This window comes from Amblyomma americanum, chromosome 1, assembly GCF_052857255.1.
Source record: "Amblyomma americanum isolate KBUSLIRL-KWMA chromosome 1, ASM5285725v1, whole genome shotgun sequence".
Lineage (NCBI taxonomy): Eukaryota > Metazoa > Arthropoda > Arachnida > Ixodida > Ixodidae > Amblyomma > Amblyomma americanum.
In genome coordinates, this window is record NC_135497.1 from 304,638,303 (window position 1) to 304,659,105 (window position 20,803).

Consider the following 20,803-nt stretch of genomic DNA (forward strand, 5'->3'; position numbering starts at 1 on the left):
GGACTACTAACCACACGCACACTTTTCCACTGTCGGGTGATGCCCGAGGTATGAGTGGAAAGGGTTAAGGAGTACCAGCCAGCAACAACCTTTGTTATCTCTTTTTTCCTATGCTTATTTTAGTTCAATGTAGCCTTCAGCAATCTAGTACAGAGAATTAGAAAATTATATAAGGTTACTTAGTGCTATAATGTGTAGAAGTGTAGCCCTTTTACTTTCTTCACTACTTACCAATGTAGAAGGGTTGCTGAGAGTTCAATGAATCAAACCACTGGTCAGTAAGGCATATCAAGACCCCAATGAGCACACAATGCATATACTCCACTGTGTGGCCAAACACAATGTTAAAGTGTTTCAGGTGATTCAGTGGTGACTGCCCTTTAAGCCCATTCACAGCATCTTTGATCTTCTCCGCGAACTCCATGTCTCTCGACATCTCCCCTGGGGTCCGCTCCTCACCGACTGTAACACTCATGTACCTTTGGGCCCCTGTTGAAAGGAGAGAAATAGTATGTGTGCTCGATTACTTGCCTGCAGAAAGCAGAATCTACACGAATTAAGAAATGCCTGCATATGTTTTAAGCATTGAATTATCATGAGCAAAAGTAATAGATCCAACTGTCCATGTTGCGAACCATATTCCACACTGCATGCGGCCGCTGCCTGACGAAATACTCGTATTGCTGAAAACGTCACAGTGTGCCAATCTTGTCACTAGGAGCGCTTCGTCAGGTAGCACCCACATGTTGTGCGGCTTGGTTTGGAATGCAGAGGGAAAGTCCCTTACTTTTGCTTATGACAGCACTCTTGCTGGGTATAAACGTCTCTCACGGGACTGTGTCTAGATGGGGAATTTTAGGCCCTGTTGCGTTGCAAGACACTGCTGGCCTGTGGGCCCGCGAATTCCGGACACTGTTTGTGCCGCGAACACTGCGGCCTACCCTCAGCGCCGCTGGGTGCCGGCCTCGTCACAGACGCGGGGCTCAAGTTCGGCCGAAGACGCAGCCCTCTCGGCTTGAAATGTTTATGAGGGTGGCGAAGCGCGCCTGTTCCCCACTCCTCTCGCGTCGGAGCTCGGGTTGGTCTGGATTCGGCCACCAAGGAGGCTTCCTTCCTAGAACCCGCAGCTAGGTCACGTGACCACGCCATTCGAAAACGCGACCGTCAATGGACAACGAGAGTCTTCCTCCGGCAGCGGAAGAGAGCAGCTGCTCGGGGAGCCAGTCTGCAACTTCAAGGGCCTGGGGCCCTCTTTTCTTCTTTTGGGTCAAAATCTCAAAATAAATACCCAGTTCCTAACCTTCACCGAGTCCGCAGCTCGTACCTCGCAACAGCCCGCCTTCAACACTTTGCACCTCACATATGCTGTCACGGATAAGTGTGGCAAATCTATATCACATGTTTCTAATGGTAAATCTCGGTGCAGCCAGAGCTTTCACAAAGTGCACTGACAACTTTGATACAAAGTGACCACTGCAAATGCAACGTTTTTCCTTAGCAGTGTTTGAACACCACTTCAACTTATCCATTTTTTTGGTCGTAGCTAACTTAGACAGAACACCCTAAATGCATTTCAGGCCATATTATAATCTTTTCAAAATTATGATATGAAATTATTAAGCATATCCACTTAGTTAACATAAATGCACAAGTGTTCAGCCAGATGCAATGACAAAGTTGATCAACCATACCTTCGTGAAACTCGGCACAATTGTAGCACCAAGGGCAGCCGAAGAGACCATTAAACTGGACCATGTTGATCACAGATGCTCGGGCTGGCGCATCCATGCAGCAGCACAGTGCGTACAGCACTGATGACAGCACTGTATGACCTGCCTTCCAAGTGATCTTGCCAAACTGATTGATCTCTTCAACAAATTTGGTTAAGAAGGTTCTCATGTACGGGTGCTGGCCGAACCACAGCCCACCTATCAAGCAGTTCTTTAGCCTGTCGCAAGGTGGCAACTCATTAATCAAAAACTGGATTGGCCACACAGATGACGATGACTTGAATACGGGGCTTCCATATTTGTTGATGGTGATGGTAAGGTTCATTCAGCCAATTTTGCCGCTCTTCCTCAACTCCTCGGCCATAGATCCACTTGTGATGTCCTGCAACAGCGCTGCTCCTCCTTGCTGAATGACTGCCTTCAAGTTCACAAGTCTTTCAAACAATACACCTTTGATGTTGCAAGCAAACATTTCATCTGTTCTGTCATATCTAAAATGATGAAAAAATGTTCCCTAGCTTTTAGAACAAAGTTCCGTGTTGACCTCGCAGTCCGGGCACCTCAGTGATGACATTCCGGGCACCGACACAAGCACACTGGCACAGGTGTCACAATAAAAAGCCGCTTCACCAGCTTTTCCTTGCATGACGACCAAAGCTTTCGGACACAAACTTTGACCGTGGAAGTACACCTTTAAAGCCAAACAGGCCATCTATGAGGCGCAGCTGATCATTCAGGGCCTCCCTAGTAAGGCCATGAGTGACGACAAATGCCATAATCATTACGATCGCGGCTGCCTTTGTCGTTGTGGAGCTCGGAAGTGTTGCTGCCTCAAGCTCGACACAGTCTGATGCCAGAAACTTGCATTCGCCGTCGTCGTTTTCGGTTTCTCCCGGCATAGAACTGCTGACTTCGGGTGTTTCCTCAAGCCGGTCAAAGTCGTCTGTTCGGAATAAATCTTCGCCATCGGCATACGAGCACTCGCCTGCATGCTCATCATGGGCACTCAAAGTAGGCGAGGCTGGCTGCGCCGCTTGTTCTGCTGCTGGTTGCTCGCCACTTGGAAGGTTTAGAAAATCGCCCACATCAACTCCGTCGTTGGCTGCTGAGGAAGCTGACGTCGATGAGGCACAATGCTGAGCGCGAAGGCGCACTTCTTGCTGCCTCCTTTAAAGTGTGGTTTTCGGGACAACAAACGGTTCGTCTTTGTAGAAATAACGCTTCCTACGTTTCTTGGTCACAGCCCAATCTATAGTGGTCTAAGAAAAACTAAATGAAACAGACAGGCAAAAGATACCAAACTATACTAGAAGAAATTGAACAAAACAGCAGTAAAAGGTGACAAAAAAGTGTCCACTACTCTAGAGTGGCTAGAATGGGAAGGTGTGGAGACTGCGCCGCTTTCTCACGGCCGCGCGTGGCCCCTCTGCGCACCGATGCCGCTAGGGGGAATGTTGCGCTGCTTCTAGCGGCGCGGTAAGCTCGGCCAGCCGCATCGGCCTTGCACATGCCGTAGCAGTTCAGTTCGTTTCGTCGCCTGTATTGCAGTGTCTGTAGCAGCGTTTTCTCATGCGAGGGCGATATGCCTTCAACAGAAAAGTGGCTGTGGAAAGCGTTGAAGTGGCTGTAGACCATCATAGCTATGCTGTGCGACACTGTGATGCGCAGCTGATATATTACATTGCAGGCTATGTGGCTAGGAAGCGTGTTTTGACAACTCATTGTGAAGCTTGCAGACGAGCATATCTCTGTGATAAAGGCAACATTCCCAAAGAACTTCCAGCTGAGGCAACTAATGAGAGGGACCTTGGGGGCCTTTTATATCCATCAGTATCATTTTACAATCTTGGCAACGTCCTTGAAAACAAACTTACGCATGCGTTCAGCCGAACGCTCTTGCATGCCGAAGCTGCAGCAGAGATTCTACAGTCCATTGGTATGCTAGGCATTAGTATGGTAGGCATTCCGTCGGATGACCACCGAGCACGCTTGTGGCTATCGCCACCGCCGAGTCATTCAGTTCTTTGTGGGCGCGAGTCAGCCCCTTAAACAGTTTTTTTTGAAGTTTTTTTGTTGTCTTCCTGACTGATGCAGCGCTGTCACCCCACGTGACAGTTTGCATCAACCTTTAAACTTTAAAAAGTAAGAAATAATAAAAATATAAAATTTATTGTGTAAATTAGCATTAAATAAATAACAAAATAAGCTAGAAGTCTTGCCCCCTAGAAAAAAGTTCCGGGGCCCGTGCATATATAAGCAATCTCCGACGATTATAGACAGTGAAGCAACCCGTATATCTGGCCATAAAATCGTTTATCTACAAGTTAGAGAGAAAACTTTTGCAGAATTCGATCTACAACACAAAAAGGTTGTTTCTTTTCTTCTTATGCACTATATCCTCCTGATTTATACCCTTAAGCAAAAAGCGAATCTTTATGAGGCAATAAAAACGTAAACTCATGCTGTCAGCGCTACAGAATGTTCAGAACAACCTCTTTTTGGCACATCACCAATGGACTGTAGAATCTCTGCTGCAGCTTCGGCATGCAAGAGCGTTCGGCTGAACGCGTGTGTAAGTTTGTTTTCAAGGACGTTGACAAGATTGTAAAATGATACTGACGGATATAAAAGGCCCCCAAGGTCCCTCTCATTAGTTGCCTCAGCTGGAAGTTCTTTGGGAATGTTGCCTTTATCACAGAGACATGCTCGTCTGCAAGCTTCACAATGAGTTGTCAAAACACGCTTCCTAGCCACATAGCGTGCAATGTTATATATAACAGCTGCGCATCACAGTGTCGGACAGCATAGCTATGATGGTCTACAGCCACTTCAACGCTTTCCACAGCCACTTTTCTGTTGAAGGCATCTCGCCCTCACATGAGAAAACGCTGCTACAGACACTGCAATACAGGCGACGAAACGAACTGAACTGCTACGGCATGTGCAAGACCGACGCGGCTGGCTGAGCTTACCGCGCCGCTAGTAGCAGCGCCACATTCCCCCTAGCGGCATCGGTGCGCAGAGGGGCCACGCGCGGCCGTGAGAAAGCGGCGCAGTCTCCGCACCTTCCCATTCTAGCCACTCTACTATCGGTCTTGACTCTTGAAGTCTTGATTGTCTTGACTTTCACCATCCGGATACGACCGCGAAATGCGCTGTGCAAAACACTGACGCAATTCAAAGTACATTGGGTACCTGCAGCCGGCTTTGTAACACAAAAAAAACTGTCAATTTTATGCTTATTCATTAAAATATGCTCCGCGTGCGCGCTAAAAAAATTGCCTATTCAAAGCATGGCTATAAGAAGCCAAAAGCATCCAAAGCTTCTAGCCACCGTAGTTGTTAGCCTGTTAGTTGCAACTATTTTTACCTCCTAGCTACTCTGAAAATAGTTTGTTATTATGGAGCCGTTGTTTGCCTACGTGTCATATAAAGACGGCGAAAAGGCTGTCGTGCCAGTCAGCCTCATCAAAAATTATTGTCCCAAACCCACAAAAGACTTGGCCAAAAACAAGTTAGTATACTGGCGAAACAAAGACGCTCCGGATGGCGGAGATTTTTATCCTGGCCATATTGAAGAACTGGCTGATAGTTGAGAACAATATTTTTGTCCACGCTAAGAAATCAGGGAAGCAGTCGCGTTGCTGCGCTTGTAGAAGGTGTGCGAATTTATGAACTATCGCAGCGCGCATGACGCTCGTGCATGCGGTACAGCTGCCTTTGTGAGTTCCCCTCGCGAGTGCAGGCGTGACAAGTGGAGAGACCAGGAAACGCTAGGCTGTTTGCCCTCGCAATTTCGTCGAGCAGGGCTTTTTCAGGAGAAAGCCCGCAAGAGACTTCCGTTAGCATCCATGATGACAGTGGTTTTGTCACTTCATCACAAGTCGCTATCGCGGCACACCTTTGCTTGCAGGTCTTGCGCGGCTTCAACTTTCCGGTAGTCATTCCCACCCGACCGCGCACGTTGCTGAGTCAGCCTATTGTACTCGTCTACACTAGAGACATAAACAGAAACACGTGATCAACAAATGTGCAATGTTGAGCCATGATGACGACTTGCGATATGCATAGATATAACGTGCGTGAGGGGACAGGCAATATCAGGGAGGGCACGCTGTACGTATTGTGACAACAGGCGCGCGCTGTCAGATACCACTAACAAACAAATATTCTATGTTCCTGTCCTCCCTTCACTTATAGCAGGGGTCTCAAACCCATTGCTATGCAGGCCGCATTGGGGAAATTTCGTCTCCCGCGGGCCAGAAGAAAAGGATCAACGTCATTGTCGCATCATGCCCCTGGCTTCCTGGTTACTTAACTTCAGCTTTGGCTGAGTGTAACTCTCATTCAACAGCCAGCTATCTGTGCCTTGCATGCCAAGAATTCTGACGTTTTTCAATTGAAACCGGATTTAGAAAGCTGAAATCGGCATACTGAAATGTCGAACCCCTACTTGTAAGTGACGTGCTACAAGTAGTCTAACTGTTTGCAAAGAGAATGGCTTCGGTTCCTGGAGATTATGCAGTGACTCTGTCCAAATATGATGGGCAGCGTAATGAGGAGAGAACAGAAACAGACCCTTTCGCACTGCGGGCAAGCAACTGCATCCAGGACATTGGCTTGTGGCCATGCGTGGATGCTTCGGGCATCCACTAATTCTTGATGTTAAGGAAAAGCTTCATTACTCATAAGCAACTGAAGTCGTGGAAGGCGCTGAGGCCTACAACTTCTAATGAGCGATTGGGTGCACGAGCCGTCAGTGAAGGAAGCGTCGACTGACACCATAGTCATGGTAACAAAGGTGACGCGGCTTTTCCACCTTAACACGTGCTGATAGTGCATTTTATTCGCAGGTAGACTGTGTGTAAAGCCAGAACCAGGCTTTGCTAACTGTGTGGGTGGTGGCCAAGAGCGAAGGCAACGGAATCGCTGCACACTGCACCTGCATGGCAGGGAATGGCAAAGCCTGTTCCCATGTTGCTGCCATCCTTTTCTTCATCGAGTATGGCGTGCACCGAATATGACTTCCACTTTTAATACGTGGGCTGGAAGCCAGGTGTTCGTGCTGCCAGTGCAAGAACACTATAGATGCGCACACATGCTATGCTCGATGAAGAAAAAAATGGCAGCAACATGGTAAGAGGCTTCGCCATTCCCTTCTATGCAGGTGAAGTGTGCAGCAATTCGTTGCCTTTGCTCTTGGCCACCACCCACACAGTTAGCAGAGCCTGGTTCTGGCTTTGCACACATGTTAAGGTACAAAATATGCCGCCTAACCTTTGTTATCACGACTACGGGGTTAGCCGACACTTCCTTCACTGACAGCTCGCGGACTTTGTCGCTCATTACAAGTGGTAGGCCTCAGCGCCTTCCAAAACTTCAGTTGCTTATTAGTAATGAAGATTTTTCTTAACATCAAGAACTATTATATCTCTGAAGCATACATGCATGGCACAAGCTATGTCCTGGACGCAGACGCTTGCCTGCAGTGTGAAACGGTCCATCCCAACCGTTTTTGTTTTCTCTTCGTAACGTCGTCTTATCGCATTCAGATAGTGTCACTGTGTAATATGTAGAAACTGAAGCCATTCTCTTTGCTAACAGTTAGGCTACTTTTAGCACATCCTTTACAAGCAGTTATCACGCTCATGCTTGCTTCACCACAGCATGTTGCTGTAGCGGCTGCTGCGAGTGTAGTGGACATCGGCTAATGAATACAAGATGGCTGCTCACCACATAGAATCACGCTGCCGTCTTTCGTGCATACTCTTTACAGGAGGTATTCACTGAAGCAGTGCTACCAGGCGGTCGAGCGTCGCTGCGGCTAGCGTGCATTGTTTGGGGCCCTTTTGGGCTGGTTCGCACAGTGTCAAGTACGCCGCGAGGCACCTGTTAGTGATCTGCAACATTTTGCACGTTTTTAAATGCATCAGCGTCCACTTTCTATGTGTAATATACTCTATGTGCATGAACTTTGCAGCAGAATTCTTGGTTGCCGTGCTATAGCTGCACTGCCTCCCAGTCTTGAAAAACACTGTTGCGCAGCAGAAGACGAAAACACAAAGAAGAGAGACAAACACCACGGGCGCTATTTCATCTTCTGCTGCGCTAGTGTTTTTCAAGACCGTGAACCAACAAGCCCACCAAGCCACACTACTGCCTTTCAGTGTTGCTTTTAGGCAGCCGCACTAGCTTGTGCTGCAACTAGACAGCCAAATTAGCTAGCTCTATTACACGTAATATAGTACACAACTTGAAGCTTTTTTGTATCGGTTGGTACTGTCTGCTACTCACAGGGGACACGTCATCGATAAGGAGCGCATGATTACAAGCTCCAGTTACAAAACTTAGCAGCACAGAAAATCATATTTCCAACAGCTGTAGTCCAAAATCCGCTGAAGCTTAACGTATGCTGTTCCAGCAGAAATTCAAAGCGTACTACCTGCCTTATTTACGTGACAGAACAGTGAAGCAAAATCTGTAATGTGCTCACAGCATGAACAGCAGACCTAGCGAGAATGTTTTGCAGTTTTTAGTTTTGGTTGTAGCAACATAAAACTGCTTCAAATGCACTTGGCCTGGAATCTAGGTTCACAGCAATGCCATGGGTAGCGATTCCGCTAGCTTGAGCATTAGCATGCTACTTTCAGTTGACACAGATGACAAGCTAACTACTAGCTAGCTGAGTCGACACGTTGCAAATTACTTACCCTCCAAAAAATGGCACTCCAGTCCTCCGCACTCTCACGCATGTCTCCTTTTGTCAAATATTTGCATGGTTTCAGAAATTTGTACAGTTTAATTTTTTGACCTGTCGAAAACTCAAGCCACGCACAAGACAAGCCTCGACATTAGTGAATTCAACTTGGAGCAGCAGTCCTGCACGTCGCATGCCACACCTGCTCCTCCTCGGTCGTATAAGTTTGTTTTCACCAAGTGAAACATTTTTAGGGTTTTAAGGTTATTTTCTGTTTCATGCTGTTCATGGTTCAGTCTTCATGAGCTTTCGCTTCCCTTTTTATTTTTTCTCTTTCTCTCTTTTTCTTTTACTGGCTGATTTCTAGGTTATCTTTGTCATTTTTTTGCATTCTTTGAAGATTTGCGCATGCATGTTGCTGCTTGTTGATGGGACGTTTTTTCGGTGTTCATTTTCATTCAGTTTTAAATGTAGCACCCTTCCTGTCCTGTCCTTTCTTTTTCCTGCAAAAAATGCTGCTTGTTTTCATTGAGCACTGCTGTGTACCCACTCTGACAAACGTGTTTCCACGTCAGACAGAAATCGTCTACTATGAGACGTGAGAGACATTTAACTCGCAAGGAGTTCAATGCTGCGGCTGGCTGCAATGGCGGTGAACTTGACTGTGAACATGGTGAATGCTGCGCCAGATGCTAGCACCCCTTGTGGATGACGTCACGTGAATACCTCCTATATGCCTATATGCCTGTGCCTGCAGGTTTAAGAGCACCATGATCAGGCTTCGTATCTCATCAGTCTATGCATGCAGTCAGGAACATAAGGTAGTTATCTGAGATCAGCACAGCTTCCAGAAGCATGAAAACTCTGTCTGTTGTGCAATCTTATTGTGACCTGTATGCAGAATGCACTACATTATTAATAATCACAACTTTGTCATGTTAATTACCACTTCAAGCATGTACAATACCCAGAGTTGGACAGCTCTTAATGGGCACAAATTATTTCTTCAAAGTAGAGATTAACCTGGCATCACTCATGCGTAGAATGGCATGCTGCTCCAGCAGGTATTACATGAATCCACGGCTGGGAATAATATTTGTGATTGTTGTGATAATTGTACGCTGCTTTGTCCATGTTGTATTGTTTCATGAGTATTATGTTTAATTGAGATGTCTATAATGCAGCAACGGCAGAAGAGCTGGCGAAAAAGCTGAACAAGCGGAGAATCAGGTGGCCCAAACATATTTTTGAAAATTAAGCTACTCATGAAACTGCTCAGCAAAGTGCTCAGGCATCCGTCTCTCAATTTGCAATACTACGGTGGCCAAGTTATTGGAGCATCTGCCTCACATGCGGGAAGTGTGGCATTCAATTCTTAGTGACACCGAGTACCCGCCATTGATACAGTGGGTATCCCGCTTTGAGTAAACACCCCTGTTTCATTAAACGAAACAACTTTGTAGCATGACACTGTTTAGCCGAAGCTGACCTTGCATCAGGAAAAGTGTCATGAGCAGCAGCTCTTTCCTCTTTTCTTTGCTTTTAGAATGTTTCGTTGTGCATCTTATGTATTTTTTTGCCTATTTTAGCTGTGTGCTCCATGGTGGATTGAAAGACTGAGGTACAAGCGAGCGGGGAGATGCACATAGGAAAGGAAGCAGTCTGTATGTGATCAGTATTCGTAATTTATTCTAATGGGCTCCAGTCAAACCCCGATGGGGGCTTATCAGGCCTTCCTGACAATAGTGCCCTTTGTAGCCTAAGAATAAATCGGGCACCTGAAGCCTGGCCCACGGACTAATGCTAGCTTTGGCAGTTTTATCATTCCTTGACCATTAAAGACCTTGTATGTACCAGTGATCTGTGAGTTCAACTCTTGCTGCAGATTACATTTGGAAGTCCTGCAATGATTTGAGAATTCAGGGAAAATAATAGTGTTAGTGTGCACAAGCTGTCTGTAAGGGACACTGAATGGGATTACTAAGTTAAGCTAGAGTGGTTATTTAGTGTCTCGGGAACATTACCAATGTTAGTTCTGCGCGCAAGTCTGCTGTGTTGCCAAGAAAACCACAAAAAATATTCCTGCATTCTAGTGGTCTGCAAAATGACATAACGGATGTCACTACTACGCCCTGAAATGGGAATTCAGCATTATGGTGTTTGGCTAGTCTGAGGCGCCACTTCAGATGGCCAGAAATACGGCCAAATGCAATGTTGTGGAGGCTCAAAAAACTAAGCTTGTTAATGATTCTGAGGGATTGGAGAGCTAGTAATCCAGTGACGGCAGTGAGGAAAGAAAAGCCCCATTGACTCAGCTCTGCCATCAGCTCTGCCAGCTATGTAAGGCTGGAACATAGAGCGCATGATTACAAATGACTCTTGCGGCTACCAGCTGGCTCTTGCCTACCTGCCAGCACTATCCCGGCATTTCATATGGCCTTTTTCAGATGAGACTGTGGCATTTCAGCTTTGCCAAAACACGCTGACCTTTCTCTGAATGCCCAGTTCAGGTATTTAACTACAAATGAGGCAATGAGTACAGCATCCTTTTTCTTTTCATTTAATGTTACCTCTCCACATTTCATAAGAGTGAGCATAATGATTTGAACAAGCATGTTCAGGAAACTGCCTAATTGAAGTACTCGAGGGACTCTGGCGCTGGTTCATCACAGACTCGCGAGTTTGGTTGTTTATGCATACGTACCACTTTTTCAGTGGTGAATATTTTATCCTTCATAGCATGTCCGTACAGTAGAAAATGATACATTTTATAATTTCAGCATGTCACAAGCGCGCGGAAAGAAGCTACTTTAAAGGCTTAACCGAGAACTGAACCGCTTGACTCACTGCCGAGGAAACAGTATAAATCTGTTGCAAGGATACCATTCTAAACATGCTCGTAGAATGGCTGCACGCAGGGTGGATGCAAAGAATGCAAGGCGAAAGTCTCTGTACTGACATTCGTGTCCCATCTTTCTGTCCATCATCTGGTTTGTGCTATTTTTATTATGTAATTCACATTCTTGACTGCTCTTGCTACACTGCTTTCTTCATATTTAAATGGGGGATGTGCACTGATGGCAAAATAGTCTTAAAATCGTGTGTCAAACCACTCGGCCAATTGCTGCCGGAGAAGTGGACACGCCCCGAGCTCCAGTTTCTGGAATCTGCATGGGGTGTCACCACGGGTGCTTCACTTGGAGGCAATTTTCTGACTTAAGAAAGCCTTGCTGTGGTCATCTTGAGATGTTAATCTATCAGTCTACTGCAACTTAGTGTTCCCGTTTAGTTTCCCTTTAACAGTAACATTAAAAGGCAGTTATGGGTTTAAATATAGTGGCATCACCTGTTGATTTGCTTTGTAATAGTAAAATCATCCACAAATAAAATTCTTCACTGGTTGATAAGGAGTTTATGGCGTTAGAATGTTATGATCTGTTTAGTCGAGACGCAACCATGTGGAGTCAAAATGGTTGCAGTATGCACAACTTTTTTTTCACCTCATTCACATAAAAGCCTTGCGTAGGATGATGCACAGAGTTGATTGCGGAGTATTGCAGACTACTTGCAAGTTGGTTATGCTGTTTGGAAAACACTTCTAGTGGGCCCATGGTATGTGTGTTAAAAGCAAGTAGTAGCACCATAATTATGGTTATTCTTGCATTTTATCTTATTCTTAGAAGTTTGTTTTTTATGGGGCTGGAAATTTGCCCATGAATGTGCTCTAGAATGATAGTAATAAGATATATATGTTCCTTTTCATTTCAGCAGGTTACGAGCCAGAAAGAAAAAAAGGCTCAAAAAAGAAAGCTTTCTACAAAAAGCTGCGCTTTGCAGCTGAAGAGCTGCTCTTCAGATGAAGAGCTCATTGAGAAGGGGGCACTGGATGCCAAACCAAAAGAAATAGAAAAACTGCAATTTGAAATCAGGTCCCTACGAAAAAAGCTGGCAGAGGAATGGAAGCGAAACCATGACCTTCAAGAAGTGGTTGTGACAGGAATTGGTGAGGCACATAACTGTTTGCATCCCAAGAACAAATTTGGTGCATGAAGGATGTCCCGACCGCGGCGGCTGTGTTTTTATGGAGGAAAAACGCTACGGCGCCCGTGTGCTGTGAGATGTCAGTGCACGTTAAAGATCCCCAGGTGGTCTAAATTATTCCGGAGCCCTCCACTACGGCACCTATTCTTCCTTTCTTCTTTCACTCCCTCCTTTATCCCTTCCCTTACGGCGCGGTTCAGGTGTCCAAAGATATATGAGACAGATACTGCGCCATTTCCTTTCCCCAAAGAACCAATTAAAAAAAATGAAGGATGCAGTGCCAACAGTGTTTGCTGGTGTTTTTTGTCAGTGTGGCTGCTGTTTGTTCCACGTTTATAGCAACTATTCTTAGCAAGCATGCAGGGGACTGTTAGAGAACATTAGGCAGGGGCAATGCATGCTTTGACTAAGATGCCCTTTCATAAATGAGGTGCAGAGGTGAGCCTTGTGAAATTTAGTTGTTTGCCTCAGGGTCTTGAAAATATTTTCATTGCTGACTTTGTGGTGGGTAAAATTCAGAATTTTGTGGTGGTATTTTCTGGTGAGAAGTTCTGTTTTATCTTTTTGAGTAGTATATGAGTACAGGTGTAGTGGAATTAATGGTAGTGTGTAGTGCATAGAAGAATGAGTGGCGGCTTCCAGCCAGTAATGAAGCAATCAAGGTAACATGACACATCTATTTCTGGCTCATTTCCAAACGGGCATCATGTTTGGTGCCTGCATTGTCTTTGCCTGAGGTCTGATTCATTGCATTGCTTGACGATCACCGTTTTTAAGACTGCTTGTTGTTGAATTCGAGCTTTACGGATAGCACTGTGTCGTAATTCGTCATTCACCCCACTGGTCAAACAGATATGTTAAGGTGCTTAGAAGGGAGAAGGTGAAAAGCGCGGTACATTCACCGTACAGAGGAGTAGCCCGCTTGCACGTGAATGTCGCTAGGGCAAAATCAAGAGCTGCAATCTAGGGCGCTGGCACCACGCTAGCGGGGAGGCAGCCATTACTTGGAAGTATCAACAGCATGTATGCACGCTTGGTTAAGTTGACGATGTGGTTATCTCATGTAGGCTTGTGATGTGCCACAAGAAATGCTGTCAGCCTCAAAGATCATGGCATATATTTGTGCAACGCCGCAGCTTTTATAGTCGGGCTGCATTGTTTTTGTGCAATTTCTGACATGCAAGCTGCAGTTGCTGCAAATGCCACGAAGGAGTTTTAGTCTTCAAAATGAACAGATGTATTAAGCATTTGCTAATGTTAACGTTTTTACCAGGTATATGGTGATTCATGAGTATAAGAGCATGAGGTGGTTTTGCTCGATAAAAAGCAAGACACTCAGCACCTTGAAGAGCCGAGTGGCGCCTCTCGCCATTGAAGGATTTGACAATTTCGCTTTGTATAAGGTTGCGATTTCGAAATTTACATTTAAAAAAGTTCTTCTCTTCATCGCACCTGTCTAGAAAGATGGGGTTGCTATGTTTACGCACAACAAGTACCCTAAAGGAGACGAGTCTCAGCAAGAGAACTCTCCCATTTATGGAAGATGCTTAGAAGCAAAATAAGCGGTTTTAACATGTTTATATTATTGTAAATAAAGCGAATGCTCCTGAAATGAATTAGAATTTCCCATGCTGTGTGGAAATTCTTGCAACATTTAAGATAAATTGAATTGGTAACTGCATGCAGTCTTGATGTGGGTATTTCTTTTCTGTAGGCAGGTGACTTAAGTACAGAAGTAAAAAAAAAGCACAGTACAGAGATGAAAAGAAATGTTGGCGCAGTGCTAAGCGCTCTGGGATTAGTGTCGCATCCTTTACGACTGCAACTTGAGTTCAGACATCTTGAGAGTTAATTCAGTATAATGCAGCTGATTATGCACACTACCAACGCAGTGAGCGGACATTTTTTTTCTGCTCTACAGGGATTTCCCTCCAATGTGAGGTTAACCTCGAACTGAGCTCAAAGAAAATTAAAGCCCTGTGATCTGTGAAGTGTGCAGTTGCAATTGTTAATTTGTAAACAGGTTTGAAGACCTTAAGCTGCTCTGTTTACTTGTCACGTCATTCATGCATTCAAGGGCCAGTTTCGCCTGGCCGGTTTTCACACCTCCCTTGCTATACATCCCAGTTATGCAGTCTTGCTGAGTGCATTGTTATGCGATACAATGTATAGTGAAGTATGAAGTTGGATAAAAAATAGCCAGAAAACTTACTGGCTTGAACAAATGTTATTTTCATGGCTTTCTTGGATTCTTTTTTTGCTTAGAAAGAGGCTTGTTTTTTATGTTGCACACAAGCGAAGTGTGCAGTATCTGCTTATGGGTGCAAAAAAAGATTACAAAGGCCCTCTGTAATGGCAGAAATTGAGAAGTATTCATTACGTGAGCCGCCCTGGTGGCTGAGTGGTTATGCCGCTCGGCTGCTGGCCCGAAAGACACGGGTTCGATCTCGGCCGCGGCGGTCGAATTTTGATGGAGGCGAAACTCTAGAGGCTCGTGTACTGTGCGATGTCAGTGCATGTTAAAGAACCCTAGGTGGTGGAAATTTCCGGAGCCCTTCACTACGGTATCTCCCATAGCCTGAGTCGCTTCGGGACGTTAAACCCTCATGAACCGAACCGTATTCATTATGTGAATACTCAGTTTAACATATCGTGCAAATCGCATTCTTTGTCTCCAGATTTTGCGCTTTTATTTTTATCATTATTGGGTTTTCACTAGTGACGGGGTTTCCAGGCCATCTGTTTGGCATGAATACAAGTGTTTTTATCGTGTAGGAGAGGTGCAAGAACACCTAAAGAAAAGAAGAATGTGCCAGTGCAGCGAACAGCAGCAGGTACGTGAAATGTAGTGAGGTTCAATACTGTCATACACAAGGGCGTTTTTAATTTGTCGTGTAGGTGTGCAACTTGGACGTAATGGCAGCAGTAGAATCGTCTGAACAGCGAGACGCGCCAGATGAAGGGCTGCCAGAGCTGGCTGCAGCGTGAGCAACTGCAGTGGAGGCTGCTGCCGCCTGTATTCTGAGCCCAGCACAGCAGGGGCTACCAGTGCAAGTGAGTGGCACCCATAATATATATATATATATATACAGTTAACTACCATTATTACTGTGTAGTGCCGAAAGAGACCTAATGGTATTAGGTGCACCGAATGTTGTTCAGTTAGTATGACGTTAAGTCTTCCAATGTGACAGAGGTAGAAGATCAGCCCATTTGCCCTGAATAATATTTTCGTCGTTTTATCATAATTGAGAGTTCATTATAACTATTTGGCTGTTATAATGTAGGCCTGACTGTATTTGGAAACAAGCTCTTATTTAAATCACGATTCTTCACGAAAGAAAACTAGCAGCCCTAACTATAGTTCGCGGAAACATAGATTGGCAGTGTGTTTTTAAAATATTGAAGTCAAGAGTTAGACGGAAACCCATCTGGTCAGGATGATGCATGACAAAAAATAAATGATGCCTACCAAAAGAACGAAGACAGCGATATTTCAGCTTTCATACGGGAGCCTTGTTCACAATGAGGGCAAAACGTAGAATCGACGTCTTAAAGGGGTCATGACGTGGCCTACCAAAGAATCGTGGTTTTACATTGCAAGTGCGAGCCACAACGTTGTTATCCATACCTAAAAAAGATGTAGAGCTCTACTTGCGCATTTGGGCTGGCAATTTCAATTAAAGTTATCGGCTCTAAGCCCCTCCCCCTGGCAGCAACAGCCATATTGAAGCAACCTAGTTGAGCTGTCATAAACTGACAGTGCCGTTGTCTGCTGCAAGATGCGCGAATACCATTTTAATTACTCTACACAGAATGATGGGACGGATAGCTGGCATCTCAAAAATATATTTGTTACAGCGGTGGTTATTACTATTAATTCAAAAGTTATTCTAATGTGAATGCTCGAGTTTTGTAGATTGTTGGCTGGCGTTCGATGTTCGTTTGGCTGGGAAGTACTTAAAGCTGTAACTGAGTGCTTCACCTTTTGAAAGTTATTTTAATGGTCCACGCTCCACCGTGCCATGTCAGCCATTTTGAGTTTACATTTATCAGAATTAAGTGTGGTTGACTTTGCCCTTAGCTTGGCTTTTGGTGGCTAAATTTTAGTGCTACAGAATTGCCAGAAATAATATTTGAAGCCGTAATATTTCCCAGAAATGTTCTTAACAGCTTTTGAAACAGTACGCAACAATTTCAAGCACATTTTATGGGCACTGATGTCTTTTAATTTGACTTTTTCTTTCTCCAATTGCCATTACCATCACTTGCAAATGACATTTTTTTACCGTGTAGGACCGAGAGTGAATGACATTAATTTAGTGACATTTAAGACAAGAACCCTACATGTGCGCACCACCACCACGTAGATCTCATGAGTTGAGTTGAGGTGTTGAATGATACAGGTGGGATTAGCCTTGCTTATTCTGCCGGCAATTACTCCACTGTAGCCTCACTTTTATGTTAATAATGTCCTAAAACCTGTCGTATCTACCCCGCTATGCGCACAGTCACTTCGATGCGATGCGCACAGTCATCACATCGGTCACCCTCTTCAAGTTCTGCACCTGCGTGCCCGTGCCAACGTCTTTACCAACTCATTTTCTCATGTAGCAACTGACTGGAATGGCCTTCCCTATCACATCGTTGCCATAACTTGTCCATCATCGTTTAGGACCGCTGTCAACGCTGCACCATGTATTTCCCACCTTTTATGTAACACCCCATTTGGGATCTTTAAGGAAAATAAAGTGAAGTGAAATTTGTTTGTGTGACAGGGATATTAGCCTACTACCTTATCATGCTTTACTCAGTATATGCCTGATTATTGCAAAGGTGCTATCACATAATTTGCTTGCATAGCACATAACCTAACACTGTGACTATTAAAATTTAAATAAATGATAATAGTGCACTTTACTTGCTGATTCGTGATGAATACCTATGCACAATAATTTGGAACTGAAATGACAATTTTGTTTTTACAGGTGCAGATTTCTGTGCCCACTGTATCGGATGTCGCCCAGGAGCAGCAAGAGGTCCCAAGAGGCGATGTACAGAATGATGTACAGAACGGAGGAAAAGAAAACAAGGAGGTACAGAATGGAGATTTTCATTTCTACTCGAAGCTTTATTAAAATGGAATAATATTCAGGCCATCAGGCGAATTAACAAAGCCTGACAGTCAGGAAGAGCTTGGAAAGAACATTCAGGTCTGATAATCGTCACCCATTAATTTTATTTTTTGTTGTTACTGGTGGGGATGTACGAAAAGTTAAAACCGTTGGTGGTAATTTTGCCTATGTTATGGTAAAATGAATTTTCAGTCCCCAGCTCCACTGAATGAACATTTTTTTGATGTGAAAACAAGCCTGAAAAATGGTTCGTTGTGGCAAGAACTTTTTTGCATTGACTTTTATGGCTAGCTAACAGGGAATTAGAAATATTTTGTTCGGATTTCGTTTCAGGGGGGTTTACTGCAGGGAGATGGCTCACAAGAAGGATGTGCTTGTATAGAACTTGTGGATCAGTGTATCACCCGTAAAAGAAGCTCAAAAGCAGTCACTTTTGGTACCTGTTGTGATGAGAAACTAAACAAGAGTGAGAACTGGAAGTTGTTTGGGCTGCGCTGGTGGCCTGAATTTCTTCAGGCTTCGGAACTGCTGTGGTCTACAATTCATAACTTCCTCTTATTCCTTATCGTAGCCCAGCTGCCGCATGCACTATGGTTCACATTAGCACTGTATGAAGCATAAAACTGTTTTCGTTGATTATCAGTAACCAATATTTTACTTGATGATGCGCTTTTTCTTAGTGTGTCTGACCTTACTTGTTCAAAATTTTTTTAGGTGCACTTAGCCTGTGGGGTGACCCTCCCTAGAGGGAAATGGAATTACCTTCTGACACAGCCCAAGGACTCTCTCTTTGTGCGGGAAACGGCAAAGGCTCTATGTGGTATGAAGGAGCTCTATAATAGGAGCATAACCGGTAGGCCCTGCCACCGTCTCCTGCACAAAGAGGGAGCTTCTGATCTACCAGGGAGGCAGGCTCTTACGCCCGAAAAAGTCAAAGCTCTCCGGAGCAAGGTTATTTATTGTAAAGCATTTTCTCTGCATGATGCTGTTTTCTCATTCGCAGATTTCAAGACTATATTACATTAACACTTGGTCCTTGGAGTTGCATATAATACTTTTCATGAAGTTTATTTGGTGATTCTATAATTGTAGTTGCAAACCTGTAACTAACCATAGAGAAATAACTTTCTCTGCTATAGTGACGACGCTTGTAACCCTTTAAAAGCATATGGCGCACGAAACAGATTGTAGCATGTTATTTATGAATCAATATAGTGCAAAGTAATTATAAGGGCCCATTTTTTCATCTTATAAAAAGCGCATAGATTGCATCAGTTTTGAAAACCTTGTGTAGTAAGTTGTTTTTTACTGTTTCAGCTGCCTTCGAGATGCACATTGAGCACCATCCCAGAAGCAAGGAGAGGGAGGAGCGCTTGCGCAGCATCAATCGTTCTCTCGGTGACATGCTGAAAGTCCTAAAAAATTGAGCTCCGGCTAGATATATGCATTTATTAAAGATATTTAAAGTACTTTGTATAGCTGTACATTTCAGCAGCACTTACACTGGTAGTGAGTGCTGTTCATGCATGTCAACACATACATGTAGAGTCATACATGGATAAAAGTTTGCATCATGTGGGTTTGCGGAAAAAGAAAAATTTCTTCAGGCGAATTAAGCAAGTCACAATCAAAAACATTGGAGCGTGAGGGCACATGCGTGCTCCATCTGCAAAAATACCTGCTGACTGCATATTGAGGCAAAATTTTTTTTCTCGAATCTGCATCCCACAAAATTTTGTCTATTACATATTTCAGTGTTATCGTGAATTTTCACTTCTGCAAGCAATATTCAAGACGTATATCTTTGAAGGACTGCATAGCTGCCTCATATTGCTAAAAGCTGCATGCTTGTTGTTGTATTCCCACAGTGTGCAATTGTAATCCGGGATGAATCTCCCTAGCCGCATGGTAGTGCGAAGTCAACACAAATATGTGGAGTTCACCGCTTACGGACTGCTGTGGAGTCCATTCAGTTCACCTGTATGGAGTCCATAATAGGTGGGAGTCCATCGTATCCGTCAAGTACGGATGAACGCGGATACCAGTACACTGTAGAGCCCGTAGTTCCATAATTCCGTACGTATGGATCCGCTTTCTCTGTTGTATGGCAATTTTCGGCCGGGATTAGCAAGTAGGGTGAAGCGTTTAGGGTAAAGCCCTCCTGGTCGCAGATACCGCATGAAAGTCATCCTGTAAAAACCATTTCATGGAGGAAGAACACCGAATAGGGCAGGCATTGGCCCTCCGCCCAGGTGATGGCTGCTGGCCGCAGGCGCAGAAGACCCGGTAATTGTGCAGAGCGCTCATCGGGTATTCATTCGTCCCAGTGCCATACGGCCCGGGCTAGGCAATCTAGGTTCTGGGGGAACGTCGGATACGGCGGCCCTCTTCGGGTTCGCGATCGCCGAAAACATAGGCTCGTGTGCGCATGGCGACTCCGGCCATTTTACCGGCCCAGATCATGGCGATAATACCGGTCCCGTACCCCATTGCCTTGTCTCCTCTTGTGAAGTGGGCGAAGTGGGTCCTCATGGCAGTGGGGGGGGCCTTGCGGTGGCCACAGGAACTGCCGAAACAGTGGCGTATCCCGATACGGCAGGTTTCCCTCTCTAGAATGTGGTGGTCCCGGTCTGGAAAGGAACTTCTGCTGAGGCATCACGGCCTCCTGCTCTTGCTGAAGTTGCTGACGTGCAAAAGAAAGTTCTGGTGGCGAATGCAGTTCTTGTCCAGGAGCCGATTCCTCTTTGGCATACAAGTGCTCGTTCCACAGCTGTGTAATAGCTCCTGCTGAGCTCGTCGGGGTTGCCCTGGCTCTGGCGGTTGTTGAGGTCGGGAGAGCCACTGGACCCTGTGATGCGTCGTACCAAGGGCAAGGTGGAAGATTGAGTGGTCTAGATAAACACAATTAGAAAATACTTTGTAAGACTTTCGACCAGGAGGCAACGATGACAGCGAAGACTCAGGCTGTGATGCGTCGCAAGCAGGAGTTGGGGCGGTTGCGGTAAAAGAAAAAAAGCCCTGACAACAGAGTTAGTTGGCTGACGAGCTGCGCCTCCAGAACCTGTTCTTCCCAAAATAACCTTTAGAAGAGAATGAATAGAAATATCAATGCAAGAACATTATAGGACTCATGGGCAACAAAACCCGGGTTGTTGTCCATGTTAAACAGTCTAAAAACTCCAATGACGGCATCAGCATAG

General features: G+C 45.0%; 1 protein-coding gene across 1 annotated transcript; it reads left to right on the forward strand.

The window, feature by feature from the left end:
- The first annotated feature begins 1,753 nt into the window (after positions 1 to 1,753).
- Positions 1,754 to 19,060, forward strand: LOC144119834 (uncharacterized). Its single transcript, XM_077652365.1, has 6 exons — positions 1,754 to 1,825; positions 12,196 to 12,430; positions 15,244 to 15,302; positions 15,367 to 15,522; positions 17,457 to 17,564; positions 18,921 to 19,060. Exons 1-4 carry the CDS (start codon positions 1,754 to 1,756, stop codon positions 15,454 to 15,456), a joined length of 456 nt encoding a protein of 151 aa, XP_077508491.1. The 3' UTR covers positions 15,457 to 15,522; positions 17,457 to 17,564; positions 18,921 to 19,060.
- The last annotated feature ends 1,743 nt before the right edge of the window (positions 19,061 to 20,803 follow it).